Genomic DNA, 24,688 nt, shown 5'->3' with positions numbered 1-24,688 from the left:
ATGTGTGTGGAGGGATGCCCATGTTGCTGCTGCGCAGATTGTGTCAATGGGTGTGTTTGCTACGAACGCTAATGTTGCACCCTTTTTTCTTATTGAATGTGCTTTCGGGCGTGTAGGCGGTGTTATTGCTGTACTTGAGTAGTAGGTTTGTATTGTTTCTACAGTCCATCTTGAGATTGTTCCGTTTGTTACTGGTGACCATTTGGTTATTTTTTCAAAGGATACACACAACAAATTTATCTTGGGAAACACTCTTGTTTTTTGCAGATTTTATATTAAGGTGAGCAGAGTTCTTTCCATTTGTGTTTGTGTTTCCTTGAAGAACACTGTAGTTGTATGCTTTGACTTACTTGAAACCTGCTTACTACCTTAGGTAGGAATTGGGGGTGGTTCTGAGAGCCACCTTACCTTTGTGTATTTGCAGATATGGCATCTGTATGGTGCATAGGGTGTTGGCTTCTCTTGGGTACTTTGGTATTTAATAAGGTGCTGTAGCCTCTAATGTGGCCCCTTCGATAATAGCTATCATGCATGCACATTCTCAAGGGGGTGTTTCCCTCATTTCCATGAGGGCGTGCCATTGTAAAATTGAGGGAACCCCTTGCTATCTGCACCCACGCTTCATTTCCAACATAGGCGCAGTGGTAAATAATATGTCAGGGGCACTCTGGGTGGCATTTAGAAGTTGGTGCACAGGCAGCAAGACTCTTGAGAGAGTTCCTTGGAAGGGAGTTATTGGTGCTACACTGCACACGCCTGCAAGGGGATGCCTGTCACCTTTTTAAGCTGAAGTGGAGAGGTCTCCAGTAATGTTGGAGCTGCAGTTTCAACCTGCAGATCTGTCTTTCACTGACGCAATGTCCTTAGCATAGGTGTGAACTGTCTGGGTTTGCGCATGCGCTGAGGACATTGCATTTGTGCATGATTGTGCACACAGTCTCGGACTGGGTTGAGGGTGTGCCATGGCCAATGTATAGTCTGGGGCCAGATGAGGGGAGAACTATGAGGTAAGGAAGGTAAAAGCTCTTCATGCTAGTTGGATGTTTATTGTATGTATTTTGTGCATAGGGTGCTGGCTGTATCCATCTGAATTCCGTACTACAATGCATAGTCGCCTAGGTAATGGAGGGCGAAGGTGAAGAGCTTATGTCCTTAAGAGGCTAGTTAGGGGCCAGATACGAGTTCTCATGGTGGGTTTTGTTGCTTATGGGCATCTGTGTTCCTGAGACGACGTCCAAGAGGTTTTTAAGTCAGCTGGGCCTTGTACAGTGGTCGATGGCCAAGACAGATCAACGTCTCAGCAGGTCAAAGTAGCACGATTTGTTCAGAATCTTAGTTTGTCCCCACCTTTAACCAAAGCCAGCAGTAGAAGCACATGTATGTTTATGGCAAGTTTCTCTCTGTGCTGATGAAGCAGAGAGCGCCTGCATTTATTCCACTTTGGAAGCACTGACCATAAGACAACTAAAATGCTGACATTTTTCAAATTTCTAAATCTTTTTCAAAACCTGAAGAAGTGCACTGTGGTCCTTGTCCTTTTCCCTCATGCCATAGCTTACTATCAGGAAGCAGTTGAGGCCCATGGCTATAGGCGGGAGACCACTGTGGGGTACTCCCGTTTAGCCGTTTTGCAGCTAAATGGTCCTTGTTTAAATGTGGTATCTTTCCAGTGGACTGAAAATGTCAGGTAAAGGGTGGGAAAAACGTAAGGAATACCAGAGAATAAAATCAATTAGGGCTAGATGGCACAGTTTTCAAAACCAGGTTCAGGACACCTGTCTCATTGGTGAAAAGAGAAAAATCTTGCTCTTCAGGAATTTAAGAAGTGAAAAATCTTTTTTAAGACTGATTTTATTTTGGTCTGAAACTGTTCCCAACATATAATCTTGGTTCAAGTCATTATACAGCTGAAACTTTTATTGCCAGGTTTTTAAGCAGCCTCTTTTTGGGCACCTTTGATCTTTAGACCTGTGTCCTTTTGGGGTTGTCCGAGATCAAAGGCTTTGCTGATATCAATAACAATTACACTGACGGCAAACAACTACCCAATGCACATCCCAAAAGCAGAAGGTACATAATCATGGAATACTGTAGGATCCTTTAGCTTGGCTTTCTCAATTATGACCATCTTAATGTTTCTTTTTTTTTCCTACATGAGGGCCCACAGCACCAAGCCACTTCTAGGGAATTTAACATAGTGATTTTTTTTGGAGACGTCCTAACGCTTTTAATCAGTACATTTAGTGTTAGATTATCCTACCTTGAAGACCATAGACATGGTCTCACTGCCTTCATTGTGCTTTACTCCCAACAGTTAGCCCTTTGATGCATGCAGTGCCTTTCGTGACAGTCTCTCACGAGTTCCCTTGGTGTCCTCAGATTTCACATTCTGCAGAAAAACTGACTGGGGTCTTAGCCACTGTCAAACTACCTCCACGGTCCTGGAGCTGACTTCAACCTATTTTGTCTATTGGATTTTAGGCCGCAAAGGTCCCCACCATTCACCATGTCTGAATTTGCAGTGTTTCCAGTCTAACCAAAATTACCTAAAAATAAATCTGAACAAGTCAAGGAGCATTCAGGACTTCAGTGCAATGTCATGCATGGGGTCTTGTTACAGGCATACTACACTTGTGCTCAATTATGGTGTTTCTTAGTTTGAAAAAACTATCAAAGACATTTCTGAGTATAATCTTTTGATTGTCTGATAATGCAAAGCAAGCAAATATGCGTTAGGCTTAGATTACATGACCCAGTTTACCTAAGGATGGCACTGATGTATGCGCCACTGCTACAGTTTCAGTGGCATTGGGGAATCTCATTACAGCAACATCCATACAATTTTAGGCTTTTACAGAATACCAACTTCACTCCTAGATGCAACCACTGGATGGCACAAAAATGTACAGCATCTGAATCTATATGAGATTAAGGCTACAGACTCTACCCTTTACTGACTTTTGTCCACGATTTGGCTTATCAAATTGGCAAGATTGCCTGATGCTGTGATGGCATCTAGAGGTCTGATAGGTATGGAGTCATTGAATTTCAATCCCTCATCAAGGGTAGTAAGAACTATAAATGCAAATCCAGGTAATGACTAAGCAAGTCTACTGGTAGAAGTTCATGCTCACGGGCACACCACTTCCTGACACTCCTTACACCTAAACCATATACAAGGGTGTAGTACAAGAAGCAGCCAAGAGATGTAGACAACCTAGGAACTTAGACAAATCTAGAAGAGTAATTGACCATTTCACTGTCAAGCACGGATGTCACGCTGGACTGTTATCACCCCAAATAAAAAAGACACATATTCAAGTGTAGGAGGTTTGACCTTTAGGGAGAGTATGTATCCCCCGAAGAGCCAAACTTACCGATGCTTTGTGAGGAGAAGTCTTGGAGTTTGACCCCGGTGTTCCCTTGGCAAACTGGTGGATAAGATCGGACACACCAACATTCAAGCCCTCAGTGTCCTGTAACAGGAGAAGCGGTGGTTAGAAGGCTGATTCTTTCCAAAACAAGACTAAAACGTTGCAAATTCAGCAAGGTTCTTATCAGTATAGAGCCTTCAAAAGACTGGTATGAGTGGGGAACAGCCAGTTACATGCAGTGTTCTCCTGGAGGGGGTTCACTGTGCCATCTGGCTATCAGCCCTTTGCAGGCACAGGTCTGTCGAAAAGTCTAAAGATGCTCCTATAGGTCGCTGCATCTTTTTGACTCAATTATCTGTGTAACAGGTAGTGCACTTTCTTGTGATGGACACGAAATGGAGACGTTACAAAATACGGATACAAAAAAATGTGGCTGCTTCCCTTACAGTGTGCAAAGAGTCCCAGGTATGTGCAGGCATGAAAGGGCTGTAACTGCATGAATTGAATTATGGTGCACTTGAGTGTCCTCTACATGATGAACTCAAGGTAATGAGAAAGAGTGACTATTGTATTATATAGTGAACTCTGGGTGAATGAAGTGTGATTGTACCTTGCAATGCAACCAGGACTGTGACAAGACCACGCTTGTGGTATTGTGGGGGTTGTGTCTGTGCCTGGCACAATGCATCCCCAGTACTAGAACTGTGATAGCACATCAAATAATTTTACTATGTGCAAGAGGAACTGGACATACATGGTATAGCAGTGTTTCCCAAGCTGTGGGCCACGACCAGTGCTTCATTTATAAAAATGTAAGTGCCAGGGCTATCCATAGGAGGCCACTGCCGCCTGCACCACCCATTTTTCCTGTCAGTGCTGCCAATGAGAAATCTACGAAAACACAATCACACAACTACAAGTCTGACAATTCAGACTGTTTGAGGGCCTCAAACCTATAAGAATGACTTAGGTGGCAGATATTAATTGCGTTTAATGTACAAGTAATAAATAACTATTCTGCTCATCTTAAAATTACAAACTGTGCCACAGTGTGGCAGCTGTCATAAGTGCCAGAGCAGGCAATTAAATGCCAGTGACAAGCACCGGAAACCAGCAGCTCAAATTAAGCACTGGTCATGACCCACTGGTGGGCCCCAAGCTGATTTCTGGTTGGTCATGAAAGTCTCAGCAATAAATAATGATGCCTGTCAAATCTGTATTTATCTTGTCACATTTGCTGCGCTTTAAATATCAGACTATAGCTTTTGCTGGTTATGTTTTTTAGCATGGGGACTGGTGTTTACAAACTCCTCTCACTTTGCAGTCAGAGAAAAAGAGTAAAGTGAATTATGTAGGAAAGTACCCTCTCTTTGGCATGGTTACCCCCACTTTTTGCCTGATGTCAGTGTGTTTTGACTGTGTTCACTGGGATCCTGCTAACCAGGACCCCAGTGACTGTGCTCTCTCCCTCTGGATTTGGTTGTCCCTAACCTTCTACACTCCACAATTGGCATACTGATGCCCCCATATAAGTCCCTAGTATATGGTACCTAGGAACCCAGGGCATAGGGGCACCAGGGGTTCCCCATGGGTGACAGCATGTATTATGCCACCCATGGGAGCCCATGCAAAGTGTGTATGCAGGCCTGGCATTGCAGACTGCGTGAAAGGGTGCATGCACCATTTTCACTACAGGTCACTGTAAGTCACCCCTGGGGCAGGCCCTCCTAGCCCAGAGGACAGGGTGCAAGTACTTGTGTGTGAGGGCACCCCTGCATGAGCAGAGGTGCCCCCGCAAACTCCAGCTCCATTTTCCTGGACTTTGTGAGCGCGGGGAAACCATTTTAGCTGTGTACTGGACATAGGTCATGACCTATGTCCAGCTACATAATGGTAATTCCGAACCTAGGGATGTTTGATATCAAACATGTCAGAATCATACCCGAATACTGTTGCCAGTATTGGTTTCTGATTCCATGCTCTCTGGGGGCTCCTTAGAGGACCCCCAGCATTGCTCCTACCAGTTTGCAGGGTTTTCAGGGGCAGCCCACGCTGCTGCCTTCCTACAGACAGGTTTCTGCCCTCTTGCTGCTTGAACAGCTCAAGCCCAGAAAGGCAGAACAAAGGATTTCCTTTGGGAGAGATATCCTCCCCAAGCCACTCAAATGCTTTCAAGGGCACATTTGGTGCCCTCTTTGCATAAACCAGTCTGCACCAGCTCAGGGACCTCCAGTTCCTCCTCTGGCGCGAAATTGGACAATGGAAAGGGGAGTTACCACTCCCCTGTCCATCACCATCCCACGGGTGGTGCCCAGTGCTCTTATAGGTGTCCAATTTCCCCTTTTGGGGCTATATGTGGTCGCCCTGTTGGGTGGGTCCTTGTATTCGACTTGCAAGATTCCTGCAGGACTCCTCTGCAATGTTTACTTCAAGCTCTGGCCACTGGAACCGCACCTGCACTTCACAGGAACCTACAATCTGCAGCTCCAGCGACGACTTTGCTCTGCAACACTGTTTCTCTGTCTCCTTCCAGCAACTGCAACATTTCCCTAGTTGTGCATCCTCTGAGGGTGGCAAGTCTTCTGTCTGCACCAAGAAGCAAGAAGGAATCTCCCTTGGAGTGAAGGATTCACTCCCCTGCATCCGTAGGCACCAACCGCAACGACGACCGGATGCGTGGATCCGCTCTCCTGCAACTCTACTTGGATCCTGCAGCAAAGGTAGTGGTCTTGAGTGGTCCCCTAGGCCCCTTTACCAGCTGACCAATTTTGGAGGTGGTGAGTCTTTGCCTCTCCTTGCAGGATGGTACCCCTGCGCACCGCGACTCTTGCAGCTACCAAGGCTTGTTGGCTCTTCTTCCAAGGGATCTTCAGGCTCCGTGTAGCCCCGGCCTCCAGCACTCTTCTCTGCGACGTGGGTCTCCTTTCCACGTGTGCTGAGTGGGTCTCACGGCGATTCTTGTGTCTGCTGCCGGTGAGTTGCCTGTGGGGGCTGCATTCATGACTTCTTGTTCTCCCAACTGCTAGAGGTCACCTGAGACTCCCCTCCTTTGGTTGAGTCCCCTCGGACCTTCTTAGTCCCCAGTAGCTCTGCAACTTCTCTTCCGCGACTCTTGCCTTTGCCAAGGCTTGTTGGTGGTTTTTCAACACCACCAACGGACTGCAACTCTTCTTTCGACATGGAACATCGACTGCATCACTTCTGGAACTCTTCCTCTGCTCCTGTGCTACATAGCTGACTCCCGGTCTTCACCGTCGACCTGGTCCTGCATCTCCAGAAGGGTGGGTAGTGGCTCCTGCCCCAACCAGACACTGGAACTGGACTTAGTCCCTTTCATTTGCAGGTCCTCTTCTGTCTGGGTCCTTCTTCTATTTCTTGCAGTCTTGCTTGGGTCTTGCATTGTCCTTTCACAAACTCTCTCAGTGGGTTTGGGAAAAAACAGGTACTTACCTCTTCTCTACTGGTTGCTGGGGGCATCCCTGTACTTGCCTTTTCGGGTTCCTAGTTTCTCCAGGTCCCCTCTACAGATTCCACTTACCTAGGTGGGGGACCATCATTCGCATTCCATTTTTTAAAGAATATGGTTTCGTCTCCCCCTAGGGTCACCATTGTCTATTGTTATTGCACTGTTTTCTATTACTTTCTATGCTCATTCCTGACAACTAAGGTGTATATAATAGTGTGTTTACTTACCTGCTAGTAGAGTATTGGCTATATAGTATTCTAGTATTTGTATCACTAAAATAAAGTAACTTTATTTTTGTAACACTGTGTGGTTCTTTGATGTGTATAAGTACTGGGTGACTATAAGTGGTATTGCATGAGCTTTACACGTCTCCTAGATAAGCCTTAGCTGCTCACCCACAGCTACCTCCAGGGAGCCTGGCTTCCTAGGCACTGACTACACCTCACTAATAGGGGATACCTGGACCTGGTATAGGGTGATAACATCATAGTTGCTCACCTCACACCAGGACAGCTTCCTACATTGGAGGTGCAGCGATGGGATAAGCACTTGCAAATGCCTTACCACTCATTCACTGAGTACTTTCCCCAGGAAATACCATTTGCTAACTATTAGGTACACTACACACTTACTGTTAGGGATTAGTCTCCTAAGTTTGAGTACGCTAGGGTCTGGCATAGCCGTGCGCCAAACCTCTTTGGGAGCCTAGAGTTAGAGTGGTTAGGGACTCCTACACCAATCTAGCTAGACAGAATGTCTTCAGTAGAGCTCACATCTCAGGCCCTGCACTCTCAATATGAGGGTTTAACTTTAAGCAGTTGAGGAAGATGTGTGCTGATTGGAAACTGAAGACTGGGAGAAATCCCAGCAAGAGTCTGCTTCTGGGCCTGCTCCTCCAGGATGACCAGGACCATGTTGGTCGCCGGAGGAGGAAGAAGTAGAATCTGACCCCCAGTGTTATTGAGAGTAGAGCTAGACACTGAGGTGGGTCAGGAAGTACACAGGGAGGGTCAGAGGAATCCTAGAAACACTCACAGTCCGGTTAGTTAGGAGTACTACTGATGGTGGAAAAGGGGGGGGGGCACACAAGTAGATCCACCTTTGTCCCTAGAGAGGTGGTTGAGAGGGTTTCCAAGAATAGGAACAAATCCTCCCCTTCCCATTCTCATATCTCCTCAGTCTCTGAGGGGACCCACTGTTCAACTTCAGGTGAAGACTCCCTAGACAGGGAGCTCAGGCAGCAGACTGGAGGAGGCCAAGCTGAGGCTGCAGCAGCAACAGCTGGCCCTAGATAGGAAGGCCTTGACAGTGGAGAGAGAAAGGCAGGGATTGGGGTTAGTGCCCCATGATGGCAGGAGTTTTAGTTTCAGGGACACCAGGGTCAGGGAGGACTCTTTTGACTCAAGGAAACTGAACAAGGTAGTCCCAACTTACAAGGTGGGTGATGGAATCTATAAGTGGTTCACTGCTCTGGATAGGGCCTGTAAGGTACAGAGGGTCCCTGAGAGGCAGTGGGCAGCAATATTGTGGCTCTCCTTCTCTGACCAGCGTGGGGATAGACTCCTCTCTGTCAGAGAAGAAGATGCAGACAATTACACAGTTTTGAAATCTGCACTGGTAGATGGGTTTTGTCTGACTACTGAACAGTATAGGAACAAGGTCAGAGAGACCAGGAGAGTCCTCCCAAGATTGGGTTGATTTTGTGGACTGCTCTGTGAAGGCTCTGGAAGGCTGGTTGCATGGGAGCAAAGTTAGTGACTACCAGGGTTTGTATAACCTGATTCTGAGAGAGCACATTTTGAATAACTGTGTATCTGATCAGCTGCATCAGTACCTGGTGGACTCTGAACTCTCCTCTCCACAAGAATTGGGAAAGAAGGCAGACAGATGGGTCCACACCAGGGTGAGTACTGAGGCTGACACAGGGGGTGACCACAAAAAGAAGGGTGGGGACAAAGATTTAAAAAATAGTCTTTATCAGGCCCACAAAACTCCTCTGGAGGTGGGAACAAATACTCCTCTTCCTCCAGTTACAAAAAGCCTTGGTGCTATGTTTGCAAAAACAAAGGCGACAGGGCAGGGGATAGCTCCTGTCCTAAGAAAGGCACCAAGCCTTCCTCCACTTCTACTAGCAATAGCAGTAGTGATGGGACTGCTAACAGTAGTCAGTCCAAGAGTGAGTGTAGCTGGGCTCACCTTAGGGGCTGTAGTGGGTCTGGGTTTGTTAGAGAGACCACTGAGACTATCTTGGTCCCTGATGGGTGCATTGACTGACACCCTTGCTGCCTGTCCCCTTAACATGGGTAAGTACAGGCAGCACCCCCTAATTAATGGTGTTGAGGCAGAGGCCTACAAGGACACAGGTGCAAGTGTCACTATGGTGACTGAGAAACTGGTGGCTCCTGAGCAACACCTACTTGGTCACATACCAAGTGGCTGATGGTCAAAATAACACCTTGTTCCAACCCATGGCAGTTACTGATTTCAACTGGGGGGGCGGGGGGCTACTGGTCCTGAAAAAGTTGTTCTTCCCTCAGATCTACCTATAGAAGGCTTACTAGGGCATGACTTGGAGACCACAGCTTGGGCTGAGGTGAAGTTAGAGGCCCATGCAGCAATGCTGGGCATCCCAGGGCATATATTTGCCCTAAAAAGAGCACAGGCCAAAAAGCAAAACGAGAAAGGAACGTTGGAGCCTGGAACAATGGCCAAAGAGCTTCCTAAACCCAAGAGCAGGAAGGGTAAGAAGATACCCCTTGCTTCAGCCTCCAGTGAGGATTCCACTTCGACAGGGGGGAAGAATTCACTCCTTGGGTAGAGCCTACCCCAGAAGAGCTGCAAGCTGACACAGCTGAGATGTTGGGTGCAGGGGGCCCACCAGAGAAGAGCTCAGTAAGGAACAACAAGTTTGGCCTACACTAGAGAGCTTAAGACAGCAAGCTGCAGCACAACAGGCAGGGGATGTCAGTGGCACTCATAAGGTGTACTGGGAAAACAGTCTCCATTACTCAGGGTCAAGCTATCCCAAACCTGGCGGCACCAGGAGATTGGTGATCCTTGTGCAGTTTAGGAAGTTCCTGTTGACCCTGGAACATGACATTCCCCTGGCAGGTCACTTGGGGCTAAGTAAAACAGGCTTGTCCCACACTTTCACTGGCCCCACATGTCAGAAGACACAAAGGGGTTTTGTCACTCTTGTGTCACCTGTCAAGCCAGTGGCAAGACAGATGGCACCCCAAAGACCCCCCTAATTCCACTTCCTATGGTTGGGGTTCCCTTTGAGAGGGTTGGGTGGATACCCTCTGTAAGGAAATGCCTCCTTGGCATGGTTACCCCCTGACTTTTTGCCTTTGCTGATGCTATGTTTTGAATTGAAAGTGTGCTGAGGCCTGCTAACCAGGCCCCAGCACCAGTGTTCTTTCCCTAACCTGTACTTTTGATTCCCCAATTGGCACACCCTGGCACCCAGATAAGTCCCTTGTAACTGGTACCTCTGGTACCAAGGGCTCTGATGCCAGGGAAGGTCTCTAAGGGCTGCAGCATGTATTATGCCACCCTAGAGACCCCTCACCCAGCACAGACACACTGCTTACCAGCTTGTGTGTGCTAGTGAGAACAAAATGAGTAAGTCGACATGGCACTCCCCTCAGGGTGCCATGCCAGCCTCTCACTGCCTATGCAGTATAGGTAAGACACCCCTCTAGCAGGCCTTACAGCCCTAAGGCAGGGTGCACTATACCATGGGTGAGGGTACCAGTGCATGAGCACTGTGCCCCTACAGTGTCTAAGCAAAACCTTAGACATTGTAAGTGCAGGGTAGCCATAAGAGTATATGGTCTGGGAGTCTGTTTTACACGAACTCCACAGCACCATAATGGCTACACTGAAAACTGGGAAGTTTGGTATCAAACTTCTCAGCACAATAAATGCACACTGATGCCAGTGTACATTTTATTGTAAAATACACCACAGAGGGCACCTTAGAGGTGCCCCCTGAAACTTAACCGACTATCTGTGTAGGCTGACTGGTTCCAGCAGCCTGCCACACTAGAGACATGTTGCTGGCCCCATGGGGAGAGTGCCTTTGTCACTCTGAGGCCAGTAACAAAGCCTGCACTGGGTGGAGATGCTAACACCTCCCCCAGGCAGGAGCTGTAACACCTGGCGGTGAGCCTCAAAGGCTCACCCCTTTGTCACAGCACCGCAGGGCACTCCAGCTAGTGGAGTTGCCCGCCCCCTCCGGCCCCGGCCCCCACTTTTGGCGGCAAGGCCGGAGAAAATAATGAGAATAACAAGGAGGAGTCACTGGCCAGTCAGGACAGCCCCTAAGGTGTCCTGGGCTGAGGTGACTCTAACTTTTAGAAATCCTCCATCTTGCAGATGGAGGATTCCCCCAATAGGATTAGGGGTGTGACCCCCTCCCCTTGGGAGGAGACACAAAGAGGGTGTACCCACCCTCAGGGCTAGTAGCCATTGGCTACTAACCCCCCAGACCTAAACACGCCCTTAAATTTAGTATTTAAGGGCTCTCCCTGAACCTAGAAACTAGATTCCTGCAACAACAACAAGAAGGACTGCCTAGCTGAAAACCCCTGCAGAGGAAGACCAGAAGACAACAACTGCCTTGGCTCCAGAAACTCACCGGCCTGTCTCCTGCCTTCCAAAGAACTCTGCTCCAGCGACGTCTTCCAAAGGGACCAGCGACCTCTGAATCCTCTGAGGACTGCCCTGTTTCGACGACGACAAGAAACTCCAGAGGACAGCGGACCTGCTCCAAAAAGACTGCAACTTTATCCAAAGGAGCAGCTTTAAAGAACCCTGCAATCTCCCCGCAAGAAGCGTGAGACTTGCAACACTGCACCCGGCGACCCCGACTCGGCTGGTGGAGAACCAACACCTCAGGGAGGACCCCCGGACTACTCTACGACTGTGAGTACCAAAACCTGTCCCCCCTGAGCCCCCACAGCGCCGCCTGCAGAGGGAATCCCGAGGCTTCCCCTGACCGCGACTCTCTGAAACCTAAGTCCCGACGCCTGGAAAAGACCCTGCACCCGCAGCCCCCAGGACCTGAAGGACCGGACTTTCACTGCAGAAGTGACCCCCAGGAGTCCCTCTCCCTTGCCCAAGTGGAGGTTTCCCCGAGGAAGCCCCCCCTTGCCTGCCTGCAGCGCTGAAGAGATCCCTTGATCTCTCATTGACTTCCATTGCGAACCCGACGCTTGTTCTAACACTGCACCCGGCCGCCCCCGCGCCGCTGAGGGTGAAATTTCTGTGTGGGCTTGTGTCCCCCCCCGGTGCCCTACAAAACCCCCCTGGTCTGCCCTCCGAAGACGCGGGTACTTACCTGCTGGCAGACTGGAACCGGGGCACCCCCTTCTCTCCATTGAAGCCTATGCGTTTTGGGCACCACTTTGAACTCTGCACCTGACCGGCCCTGAGCTGCTGGTGTGGTAACTTTGGGGTTGCTCTGAACCCCCAACGGTGGGCTACCTTGGACCGAGAACTGAACCCTGTAAGTGTCTTACTTACCTGGTAAAACTAACAAAAACTTACCTCCCCCAGGAACTGTGAAAATTGCACTAAGTGTCCACTTTTAAAATAGCTATTTGTGAATAACTTGAAAAGTATACATGCAATTGAAATGATTCAAAGTTCCTAATGTACTTACCTGCAATACCTTTCAAACAAGATATTACATGTTAAATTTGAACCTGTGGTTCTTAAAATAAACTAAGAAAAGATATTTTTCTATAACAAAACCTATTGGCTGGATTTGTCTCTGAGTGTGTGTACCTCATTTATTGTCTATGTGTATGTACAACAAATGCTTAACACTACTCCTTGGATAAGCCTACTGCTCGACCACACTACCACAAAATAGAGCCTTAGTATTATCTCTTTTTACCACTATTTTACCTCTAAGGGGAACCCTTGGACTCTGTGCATGCTATTCCTTACTTTGAAATAGCACATACAGAGCCAACTTCCTACATTGGTGGATCAGCGGTGGGGTACAAGACTTTGCATTTGCTGGACTACTCAGCCAATACCTGATCACACGACAAATTCCAAAATTGTCATTAGAAATTGATTTTTGCAATTTGAAAAGTTTTCTAAATTCTTAAAAGTCCTGCTAGGGCCTTGTGTTAGTCCCTGTTAGCATTTTCTTTTAGAGTTTAAAAGTTTGGTAAAAGTTTGAATTAGATTCTAGAACTAGTTTTAGTTTCTTAAAAAGTATTCCAACTTTTAGAAGCATAATGTCTAATACAGATGTGAATGTGGTGGAACTCGACACCACACCTTACCTCCATCTACAGATGAGAGAGCTAAGGTCACTCTGTAAACTAAAGAAAATAGCAATGGGCTCCAGACCTTCCAAACTACAGCTCCTGGAGCTGTTGGCAGAGTTTGAAAGAGCCAACCCCTCTGAGGATGGCAACACAGAGGATGATGATAGTGACTTGGAGGGTGATTCCCCCCCACCAGTCCTATCTAGGGAGAACAGGGCTTCTCAAGCCCTGACTCCACAAATAATAGTCAGAGATGCTGGTTCCCTCACAGGAGGGACCAACAACTCGGAAATCACTGAGGATAACTCCAGTGAAGAGGACATCCAGTTAGCCAGGATGGCCAAAAGATTGGCTTTGGAAAGACAGATCCTAGCCATAGAAAGGGAAAGACAAGAGATGGGCCTAGGACCCATCAATGGTGACAGCAACATAACTAGGGTCAGAGATTCTCCTGACATGTTGAAAATCCCCAAAGGGATTGTAACTAAATATGAAGATGGTGATGACATCACCAAATGGTTCACAGCTTTTGAGAGGGCTTGTGAAACCAGAAAAGTGAACAAATCTCACTGGGGTGCTCTCCTTTGGGAAATGTTCACAGGAAAGTGTAGGGATAGACTCCTCACACTCTCTAAAAAAGATGCAGAATCTTATGACCTCATGAAGGGTACCCTGATTGAGGGCTTTGGATTCTCCACTGAGGAGTATAGGATTAGATTCAGGGGGGCTCAAAAATCCTCGAGCCAGACCTGGGTTGACTTTGTAGACTACTCAGTAAAAACTCTAGATGGTTGGATTCAAGGCAATGGTGTAAATGATTATGATGGGCTGTACAATTTATTTGTGAAAGAACACCTATTAAGTAATTGTTTCAATGATAAACTGCATCAGCATCTGGTGGACCTAGGACCAATTTCTCCCCAAGAATTGGGAAAGAAGGCGGACCATTGGGTCAAGACTAGGGTGTCCAAAACTTCCACAGGGGGTGACCAAAAGAAAGGGGTCACAAAACCTCCCCAGGGGAAAGGTGGTGAGACAGCCAAAAATAAAAATAGTAAAGAGTCTTCTACAGGCCCCCAAAAACCTGCACAGGAGGGTGGGCCCAGAGCCTCTTCACAAAACAATCCTGGGTACAAGGGTAAAAACTTTGATCCCAAAAAGGCCTGGTGTCGAAACTGTAGTCAGTCTGGACACCAAACTGGAGACAAGGCCTGTCCCAAGAAAGATACCACTTCTAACTCCCATCCAGCTAAAACTGGAATGGCCAGTCTCCAAGTGGGATCAACAGTGTGCCCAGAGCAAATCAGGTGTCACACTGAAGCTACATTAGTCTCTGAGGGTGGGGTGGATTTAGCCACACTGGCTGCCTGGCCCCCTAACATGCAAAAATACAGGCAGCAGCTCTTAATTAATGGGACAAGTGTAGAGGGCCTGAGGGATACAGGTGCCAGTGTCACTATGGTGACAGAGAAACTGGTTTCCCCTGGCCAATACCTGACTGGACAAACTTATCCAGTCACCAACGCTGACAATCAGACTAAAGTACATCCCATGGCTATGGTAACTTTAGAGTGGGGAGGGGTCAATGGCCTGAAACAGGTGGTGGTCTCCTCAAATATCCCAGTAGACTGTTTGCTTGGAAATGACCTGGAGTCCTCAGCATGGGCTGAGGTAGAACTGAAAACCCATGCAGCCATGCTGGGTATCCCTGAACTGGTGTGTGTCAAGACTAGGGCACAGTGCAAGGCACAGGGTGAAAAAGTAGAGCTGGAGTCTGGAAAAATGGCCCAGCCTACCAAGAGACAAGGAAAGTCAGCTGGGAAACCAGCTGCAACACAACACCAAAAAGAGAACCTCTCTTCTCAGGAAGATGTTCTGCCCTCTGAGGGAACTGAGCCTATGGAGCTGGAACCTTATCAGGTTGAGCTCTTGGGCCCAGGGGGACCCTCAAGGGAAGAGTTGTGTAAGGGACAAGAAACCTGTCCCTCTCTTGAAGACCTTAGGCAGCAAGCTGCTGAAGAGTCCAAAGGCAAGAACAATGGAACACATAGGGTCTATTGGGAAGATGGACTCCTGTACACTGAGGCAAGAGATCCCAAACCTGGTGCCACTAGGAGAGTGGTAGTGCCTCAGGGTTTCAGAGAGTTTATTCTGACCTTAGCCCATGATATTCCCCTTGCTGGGCATTTGGGACAAACCAAGACGTGGGAGAGGTTAGTCAACCACTTCTACTGGCCCAATATGTCCCAGAAGGTTAAGGAGTTTTGCCTCTCCTGCCCCACCTGTCAAGCCAGTGGTAAGACAGGTGGGCATCCAAAGCCCCCCCTCATTCCACTTCCAGTGGTGGGGGTCCCCTTTGAAAGAGTGGGTGTGGACATAGTTGGTCCACTAGAACCTCCCACAGCCTCAGGAAATATGTACATCCTAGTAGTAGTGGATCATGCTACTAGGTATCCTGAAGCTATTCCCCTTAGGTCGACTACTGCCCCTGCAGTAGCCAAGGCCCTCATTGGTATCTTTACCAGAGTGGGTTTCCCTAAGGAGGTGGTGTCTGACAGAGGTACCAACTTCATGTCAGCATACCTAAAACACATGTGGAATGAGTGTGGAGTGACTTACAAATTCACTACACCATATCATCCACAAACTAATGGCCTTGTTGAGAGATTCAACAAGACATTAAAGGGCATGATCATGGGGCTCCCAGAAAAACTCAAAAGGAGATGGGATGTCCTCCTGCCATGTCTGCTTTTCGCTTACAGAGAGGTGCCTCAGAAGGGAGTAGGATTCTCACCCTTTGAACTTCTGTTTGGCCACCCTGTAAGGGGACCACTTGCTCTTGTTAAAGAAGGCTGGGAGAGACCTCTTCATGAGCCTAAACAAGACATAGTGGACTATGTACTTGGCCTTCGCTCAAGGATGGCAGAGTACATGGAAAAGGCAAGTAAAAACCTTGAGGCCAGCCAACAACTCCAGAAGTTGTGGTATGACCAAAAGGCTGCACTGGTTGAATTTCAACCAGGGCAGAAAGTCTGGGTTCTGGAGCCTGTGGCTCCCAGGGCACTCCAGGACAAATGGAGTGGCCCTTACCCAGTACTAGAAAGGAAGAGTCAGGTCACCTACCTGGTGGACCTGGGCACAAGCAGGAGCCCCAAGAGGGTGATCCATGTGAACCGCCTTAAGCTCTTCCATGACAGGGCTGATGTAAATCTGTTGATGGTAACAGATGAGGACCAGGAAGCTGAGAGTGAACCTCTCCCTGATCTCCTCTCATCAGACCCTAAAGATGGCTCAGTAGATGGAGTGATCTACTCAGACACCCTCTCTAGCCAACAGCAGTCTGACTGCAGGAAGGTCCTGCAGCAGTTTGCTGAACTCTTTTCCCTAACCCCTGGTCAGACACACCTGTGTACCCATGATGTGGACACAGGAGACAGCATGCCTTTCAAAAACAAAATATTTAGACAGTCTGACCAAGTTAAGGAAAGCATCAAGGTGGAAGTCCACAAGATGCTGGAATTGGGAGTAATTGAGTACTCTGACAGCCCCTGGGCTAGCCCAGTGGTCTTAGTCCCCAAACCTCACACCAAAGAAGGAAAGAGAGAGATGAGGTTTTGTGTGGACTACAGAGGTCTCAACTCTGTCACCAAGACAGATGCTCATCCCATTCCTAGAGCTGATGAGCTAATAGACAAATTAGGGGCTGCCAAATTCTTAAGTACCTTTGACTTAACAGCAGGGTACTGGCAAATCAAAATGGCCCCTGCAGCAAAAGAAAAGACAGCATTCTCCACACCTGATGGGCATTATCAGTTCACTGTTATGCCCTTTGGTTTAAAGAATGCCCCTGCCACCTTCCAAAGGTTGGTGAATCAAGTCCTTGCTGGGCTGGAATCCTTTAGTGCAGCTTATCTTGATGATATTGCTGTCTTCAGCTCCACCTGGCAGGATCACCTGGTCCACCTGAAGAAGGTTTTGAAGGCTCTGCAATCTGCAGGCCTCTCTATCAAGGCATCCAAATGCCAGATAGGGCAGGGAACTGTGGTTTACTTGGGACACCTTGTAGGTGGAGGCCAAGTTCAGCCACTCCAGCCTAAGATCCAGACTATTCTGGACTGGGCAGCTCCAAAAACCCAGACTCAAGTCCGGGCATTCCTTGGCTTGACTGGGTACTACAGGAGGTTTGTGAAGGGATATGGATCCATTGTGACAGCCCTCACAGAACTCACCTCCAAGAAAATGCCCAAGAAAGTAAACTGGACTGTAGAATGCCAACAGGCCTTTGACACCCTGAAACAAGCTATGTGCACAGCACCAGTTCTAAAAGCTCCAGATTACTCCAAGCAGTTCATTGTGCAAACAGATGCCTCTGAACATGGGATAGGGGCAGTTTTGTCCCAAACAAATGATGATGGCCTTGACCAGCCTGTTGCTTTCATTAGCAGGAGGTTACTCCCCAGGGAGCAGCGTTGGAGTGCCATTGAGAGGGAGGCCTTTGCTGTGGTTTGGTCCCTGAAGAAGCCGAGACCATACCTCTTTGGTACTCACTTCCTAGTTCAGACTGACCACAGACCTCTCAGATGGCTGATGCAAATGAAAGGTGAAAATCCAAAACTGTTGAGGTGGTCCATCTCCCTACAGGGAATGGACTTTGTAGTGGAACACAGACCTGGGACTGCCCATGCCAATGCAGATGGCCTTTCCAGGTTCTTCCACTTAGAAAATGAAGACTCTCTTGGGAAAGGTTAGTCTCATCCTCTTTCGTTTGGGGGGGGGGGGTTGTGTAAGGAAATGCCTCCTTGGCATGGTTACCCCCTGACTTTTTGCCTTTGCTGATGCTATGTTTTGAATTGAAAGTGTGCTGAGGCCTGCTAACCAGGCCCCAGCACCAGTGTTCTTCCCCTAACCTGTACTTTTGATTCCCCAATTGGCACACCCTGGCACCCAGATAAGTCCCTTGTAACTGGTACCTCTGGTACCAAGGGCTCTGATGCCAGGGAAGGTCTCTAAGGGCTGCAGCATGTATTATGCCACCCTAGAGACCCCTCACCCAGCACAGACACACTACTTACCAGCTTGTGTGTGCTAGTGAGAACAAAATGAGTAAGTCGACATGGCACTCCCCTCAGGGTGCCATGCCAGCCTCTCACTGCCTATGCAGTATAGGTAAGACACCCCTCTAGCAGGCCTTACAGCCCTAAGGCAGGGTGCACTATACCATGGGAGAGGGTACCAGTGCATGAGCACTGTGCCCCTACAGTGTCTAAGCAAAACCTTAGACATTGTAAGTGCAGGGTAGCCATAAGAGTATATGGTCTGGGAGTCTGTTTTACACGAACTCCACAGCACCATAATGGCTACACTGAAAACTGGGAAGTTTGGTATCAAACTTCTCAGCACAATAAATGCACACTGATGCCAGTGTACATTTTATTGTAAAATACACCACAGAGGGCACCTTAGAGGTGCCCCCTGAAACTTAACCGACTATCTGTGTAGGCTGACTGGTTCCAGCAGCCTGCCACACTAGAGACATGTTGCTGGCCCCATGGGGAGAGTGCCTTTGTCACTCTGAGGCCAGTAACAAAGCCTGCACTGGGTGGAGATGCTAACACCTCCCCCAGGCAGGAGCTGTAACACCTGGCGGTGAGCCTCAAAGGCTCACCCCTTTGTCACAGCACCGCAGGGCACTCCAGCTAGTGGAGTTGCCCGCCCCCAGCCCCCACTTTTGGCGGCAAGGCCGGAGAAAATAATGAGAATAACAAGGAGGAGTCACTGGCCAGTCAGGACAGCCCCTAAGGTGTCCTGAGCTGAGGTGACTCTAACTTTTAGAAATCCTCCATCTTGCAGATGGAGGATTCCCCCAATAGGATTAGGGATGTGACCCCCTCCCCTTGGGAGGAGACACAAAGAGGGTGTACCCACCCTCAGGGCTAGTAGCCATTGGCTACTAACCCCCCAGACCTAAACACGCCCTTAAATTTAGTATTTAAGGGCTCTCCCTGAACCTAGAAACTAGATTCCTGCAACAACAACAAGAAGGACTGCCTAGCTGAAAACCCCTGCAGAGGAAGACCAGAAGACAACAACTGCCTTGGCTCCAGAAACTCACCGGCCTGTCTCCTGCCTTCCAAAGAACTCTGCTCCAGCGACGTCTTCCAAAGGGACCAGCGACCTCTGAATCCTCTGAGGACTGCCCTGCTTCGACGACGACAAGAAACTCCCGAGGACAGCGGACCTGCTCCAAAAAGACTGCAACTTTATCCAAAGGAGCAGCTTTAAAGAACCCTGCAATCTCCCCGCAAGAAGCGTGAGACTTGCAACACTGCACCCGGCGACCCCGACTCGGCTGGTGGAGAACCAACACCTCAGGGAGGACCCCCGGACTACTCTACGACTGTGAGTACCAAAACCTGTCCCCCCTGAGCCCCCACAGCGCCGCCTGCAGAGGGAATCCCGAGGCTTCACCTGACAGCGACTCTCTGAAACCTAAGTCCCAACGCCTGGAAAAGACCCTGCACCCGCAGCCCCCAGGACCTGAAGGACCGGACTTTCACTGCAGAAGTGACCCCCAGGAGTCCCTCTCCCTTGCCCAAGTGGAGGTTTCCCCGAGGAAGCCCCCCCTTGCCTGCCTGCAGCGCTGAAGAGATCCCTTGATCTCTCATTGACTTCCATTGCGAACCCGACGCTTGTTCTAACACTGCACCCGGCCGCCCCCGCGCCGCTGAGGGTGAAATTTCTGTGTGGGCTTGTGTCCCCCCCGGTGCCCTACAAAACCCCCCTGGTCTGCCCTCCGAAGACGCGGGTACTTACCTGCTGGCAGACTGGAACCGGGGCACCCCCTTCTCTCCATTGAAGCCTATGCGTTTTGGGCACCACTTTGAACTCTGCACCTGACCGGCCCTGAGCTGCTGGTGTGGTAACTTTGGGGTTGCTCTGAACCCCCAACGGTGGGCTTCCTTGGACCGAGAACTGAACCCTGTAAGTGTCTTACTTACCTGGTAAAACTAACAAAAACTTACCTCCCCCAGGAACTGTGAAAATTGCACTGTGTCCACTTTTAAAATAGCTATTTGTGAATAACTTGAAAAGTATACATGCAATTGAAATGATTCAAAGTTCCTAATGTACTTACCTGCAATACCTTTCAAACAAGATATTACATGTTACATTTGAACCTGTGGTTCTTAAAATAAACTAAGAAAAGATATTTTTCTATAACAAAACCTATTGGCTGGATTTGTCTCTGAGTGTGTGTACCTCATTTATTGTCTATGTGTATGTACAACAAATGCTTAACACTACTCCTTGGATAAGCCTACTGCTCGACCACACTACCACAAAATAGAGCATTAGTATTATCTCTTTTTACCACTATTTTACCTCTAAGGGGAACCCTTGGACTCTGTGCATGCTATTCCTTACTTTGAAATAGCACATACAGAGCCAACTTCCTACACCCTCCAACAGCCTCTGTCTGGGAACAGGGTTATACTAGTGGTAGTTAACCACAGTGGTAGTAGAGATGTTTAACAAAACTCTTAAGGGTATGATCATGGGGCTCTCTGAAAAACTCAGAAGGAGATGGAATGTCCTACTGCCATGCCTCCTCCTTGCCTATAGGGAGGTCCCTCAGAAGGGTGTGGGCTACAGCCCATCTGACCTTCTGTTTGGGCACCCTTTTAGGGGTCCCCTTGCTCTTGTTAGAGAAGGCTGGGAGCAACCTCTCAAGCCTCCCAAACAATACATAGTGGATTATGTGCTTGTTCTCAGATCAAGGATGGCTGAGTACATGAAGAGGGCTAGTAAAAACCTTCAGGCCAGCCAGAAGATACAGAAATAATGGCATGACAAGAAGGCTGTCCTAACTGTCTATCAGCCTGGACAGAAAGTGTGGGTCATTGAGTCTGTGGCTCCCAGTGCACTCCAGGACAAGTGTAGTGGCCCCCAACACCATTGTGGAGAAAAAGGGTGAGGTTACCTACTTGGTAGACCCTGACACTCCCAGAAGCCCCTAAGAGGTGCTTCATGTGAACCGCCTTAAACCCTGGTATGACAGGCCTGATATGACTCTGCTCATGGCTACTGGTGACACACAGGAAGAGAGTGGCCCTCTTCCTGACCTCTTCTCTCAAAGTGCAACTGATGGCTCAGTTGATGTGGTAGTACTGGCTGACTGCCTCTCTGAGTCCCAAAAGGAGGACAGCAGAAACCTCCTAGGACAGTTCCCAGAACTGTTCTCCCTAACACCTGGCCAGACCACCTGGTGTGAACACACCACTGACACATGGGACAGTTTGCCTGTTAACAGCAAGAATTACAGGCAACCTGACCATGTAAGGGAATGCATCAGATATGAAGTTCAGAAGATGCTAGCCTTGGGAGTAATTGAGCCCTCAGATAGCCTGTAGTGCTTGTCCCAAAACCTCACTCCCAAGATGGCAAAATAGAAATGAGGTTTTGTGTAGACTACAGCGGTCTTAACACTGTTACCAAGACACATCTTCATCCTATCCCTAGCGCAGATGAGCTTATAGATACACTGGCATCTGCCAAGTATCTTAGCACCTTTGACCTCACTGCTGGCTACTGGCAGATCAGATTATCAAAGGATGCTAAGCCAAAAACAGCATTTTCCACCCCTAGTGCCCACTATCACTTTACTGTGATGCCCTCTGGGTTGAAAAATGCACCTGCCACATTCCAGAAGCTGATGAATAAAGTCCTCCAGGGGTTGGAAAGCTTCAGTGCAGTTTATCTGGACGACATAGCTGTCTTTAGCTCCACCTGGGAGGATCATCTGGTCCACCTCGGGAATGTTTTAGAGGCTTTGCAAAGGGCAGGCTTCTCTATCAAGGCCTCTAAGTGCCAGATAGGGCAGGGGAAGGTGGTATATTGTGGACACCTGGTAGGTGGAGGCCAGGTTCAGCAACTACAGGGGAAGAACCAGACTATTCTGGATTGGATTGCCTTTACTACTCAGGTGCAGTTGAGCCTTTCTAGGCCTCACTGGATACTACAGGAGGTTTATTAAGAACTATGATGGACTCTCCAGATACTTCCACTTAGACAATGAAGACTCATCTGGACAAGGATAGCCTCATTGTCTCGTTTTTTTTTTGTTTTTAGGGGGGGGGGGGTGGTTATCTATGAACATACCCTGTTTTTTGCATGGTAAGCCCCATTTTTTGACTGATGTCAGTGTATTTTGACTGTGTTCACTGGGATTCTGCTAACCAGGACTCCAGTGATTGTGCTCTCTCCCTCTAGATTTGGTTGTCCCTAACATTTTACACCTCACAATTGGCATACTGGTGCCACCATTTAAGTCCCTAGCATGTGGTAGCTAGTAACCCAGGTCACTGGGGCACCAGGGGTTCCCCATGGGCTGCAGCATGTATTAGGCCACCCATGGGAGCAGATGCAAAGTGTGTCTGCAGGCCTGCTATTGCAGCCTGCATGAAAGGGTGCATGCACCCTTTTCACTACAGGTCACTGCACCAGGTCACTGTAAATCACCCCTATGGCAGGTCCTCCTAGCCCAGAGGGCAGGATGCAAGTACCTTTGGGTAAAGGTACCCCTGAAGAAGCAGAGGTGACCTGGACCTCATACAGGGTGATAACACCATAGGTGCTCACCACACACCAGGCCCGTTCCTACAAATTATGATCGTTTTGCTGGGGTACATGAAACGTGAAAGAAAAAGCTATAGGATGTCATTTCATTTTTTCGAGACAAACTACAAAATGTAAATACCTATTCACATTCAGCAGTTAGGAAAGCAAAACAAGCGCTTTTTACTATAACTCTGGAGTGTGATGTAAACAGAGATTTTAAAAGGATCAGAACAAGTCAAGACACTTTACTTGGTGAGGCACAAATAATAAATATTCACTGAAACCTGACTTCCACACATTATCATTTGTATGCAGTAAGGTTTTGTCAGGAAAACTGTATGTCTGAAAATGTGACCATTTCAATGAAAAATATGCGGTCTGTAAATTACACTTGGCAACCACACAATGCTTTAGTTACATTTAAAAAAAATTAATACTAAAAAGTAGGTCGTAGTTCTGAAAAGGTTTGCAAAGCACTGTGGTAGAGTATACTCTGAGTTCCTTAGAGGCTATTAATTTTTGTAAACATTGGGTGAGAGACACTGTACGTAACATTTTGTAAACTTTTCCCTGCTCCTCTAGGAGTACATAAGTGAACAGTATCAAGTAGGAACATCAATGCAATGGGTGAGCATGAGCACATTACAAAACACTGAATTTTGAGTGAATTGAGCTATTTCTATACCATATCCATGGTATACTATAGGTCTCAGAATGTGACTTTGTGTTGCATGGTGTATTCTTGGGGACGTCAGATATGATACTGCATATGTATTGTATTTCGGCCTGTGGCTGTAGATTGCATGGTTGAATGTGACGCAGAATCTTAACTTTCTCTGTAGGGGTTAGTGAGGTGTATACAAAACTGCAATTCTACCTTGTATGGTATAGTCTAAATGACTGACACACTGTGCTGCACCTTCCATAGTGAACTTTGGATGGATCAGAAGCTGGGTACATCTCAAGCCATGACCGTGCACTGCATGGTGTACGAGTATACGTCAACGTGACCACTAAATGGAATAAAGATTGTGGAAGACAACAATCTGTTTGGCCATGCATTTGTAATTCTCCAGGATGACATACATGGCAAATTGCTTTTATTAGCCTTCGCCTTCCATGGGCGAGCATACAAAGGTCTGCAGCTTGTACAACCCGGGGGTTAGGAGAGGTATTTGAGTGCCTACACTCTTTCTTTCATGTTCATGCAAAGCTGTAGATCTTTTCCCATTTTGCTCACATTTGGCTCCCCTGTTTTGTAGTGTCTCCTGTGGCAACTCAACGTAAACATTGCTCACAACAGTATTAACTGGCTCTTTGGAATTGTGCATTCTACAGATCTTCAACAACTTGTCATGGGAGATGATGATCACAGTGCCTATGCACCTACAGCTTACATTGCCATTCAGCCTTCAGCATTTGCTTGTGGGATAAAGGACTGGACCTGAAAGCACCAACAACGGTAGAATTGCTCTTTGGAAACTGTGACTCATTTTGGCCATCTGTTCAACATACTCCACTCATTCCTGTATATGCTTTAAAGATTGTATGGCTCTTATTGGATGAGCAGAAGTCAGGTTTTCCAGGTCTTAATGCTGTGACAAGTTCCCTTTTCTTTTATCTGAAATGGTAGAAGACATCTGTAACACAAACTCACAAAATGTCTGACAATATCTTTTGGTACCTTCCTGCCAGAGCTACTGCACTTCAGATTGCCTGCTTATCAAAATTCGTCCACCATGAGGTTGAAAATGTAACAAAATCGAAACTTTTCCACTCAAGTGCTGGCTGCTCTGCACTGGCACCATGCGAACCTCACACCTTCAGCGTTCTGCGCATGTCTATGCTGAAATTCCAGAAAGATAATGCAAGTTTTTCCTTATACCATAATTTGAATTACCATTCTTCTCTTCCTTAGATTTGCAAACAATAACCTTATA

The 24,688-nt window shown here is 47.9% G+C and overlaps 1 protein-coding gene across 4 annotated transcripts in view; it reads right to left on the bottom strand.

Annotated features, from left to right (window-relative positions):
• LSP1 (lymphocyte specific protein 1) overlaps window positions 1-24,688 on the bottom strand; it is a 242,879-nt gene that overhangs the window by 30,673 nt on the left and 187,518 nt on the right. For 2 of the 4 annotated variants that reach the window (XM_069223171.1, XM_069223170.1), the window contains exon 10: window positions 3,378-3,476. The exons of the other annotated variants lie outside the window; for them this stretch is intronic. In XM_069223171.1, the coding sequence (XP_069079272.1) occupies window positions 3,378-3,476 (99 nt within the window). The remainder of the gene's footprint in view (window positions 1-3,377; window positions 3,477-24,688) is intronic. 4 annotated transcript variants of the gene reach the window in all.

Source organism: Pleurodeles waltl, chromosome 3_1, assembly GCF_031143425.1.
Source record: "Pleurodeles waltl isolate 20211129_DDA chromosome 3_1, aPleWal1.hap1.20221129, whole genome shotgun sequence".
NCBI lineage: Eukaryota > Metazoa > Chordata > Amphibia > Caudata > Salamandridae > Pleurodeles > Pleurodeles waltl.
Note: the sequence above shows the minus strand (reverse complement) of the source record. Positions and strands in the feature narration are given on the sequence as shown.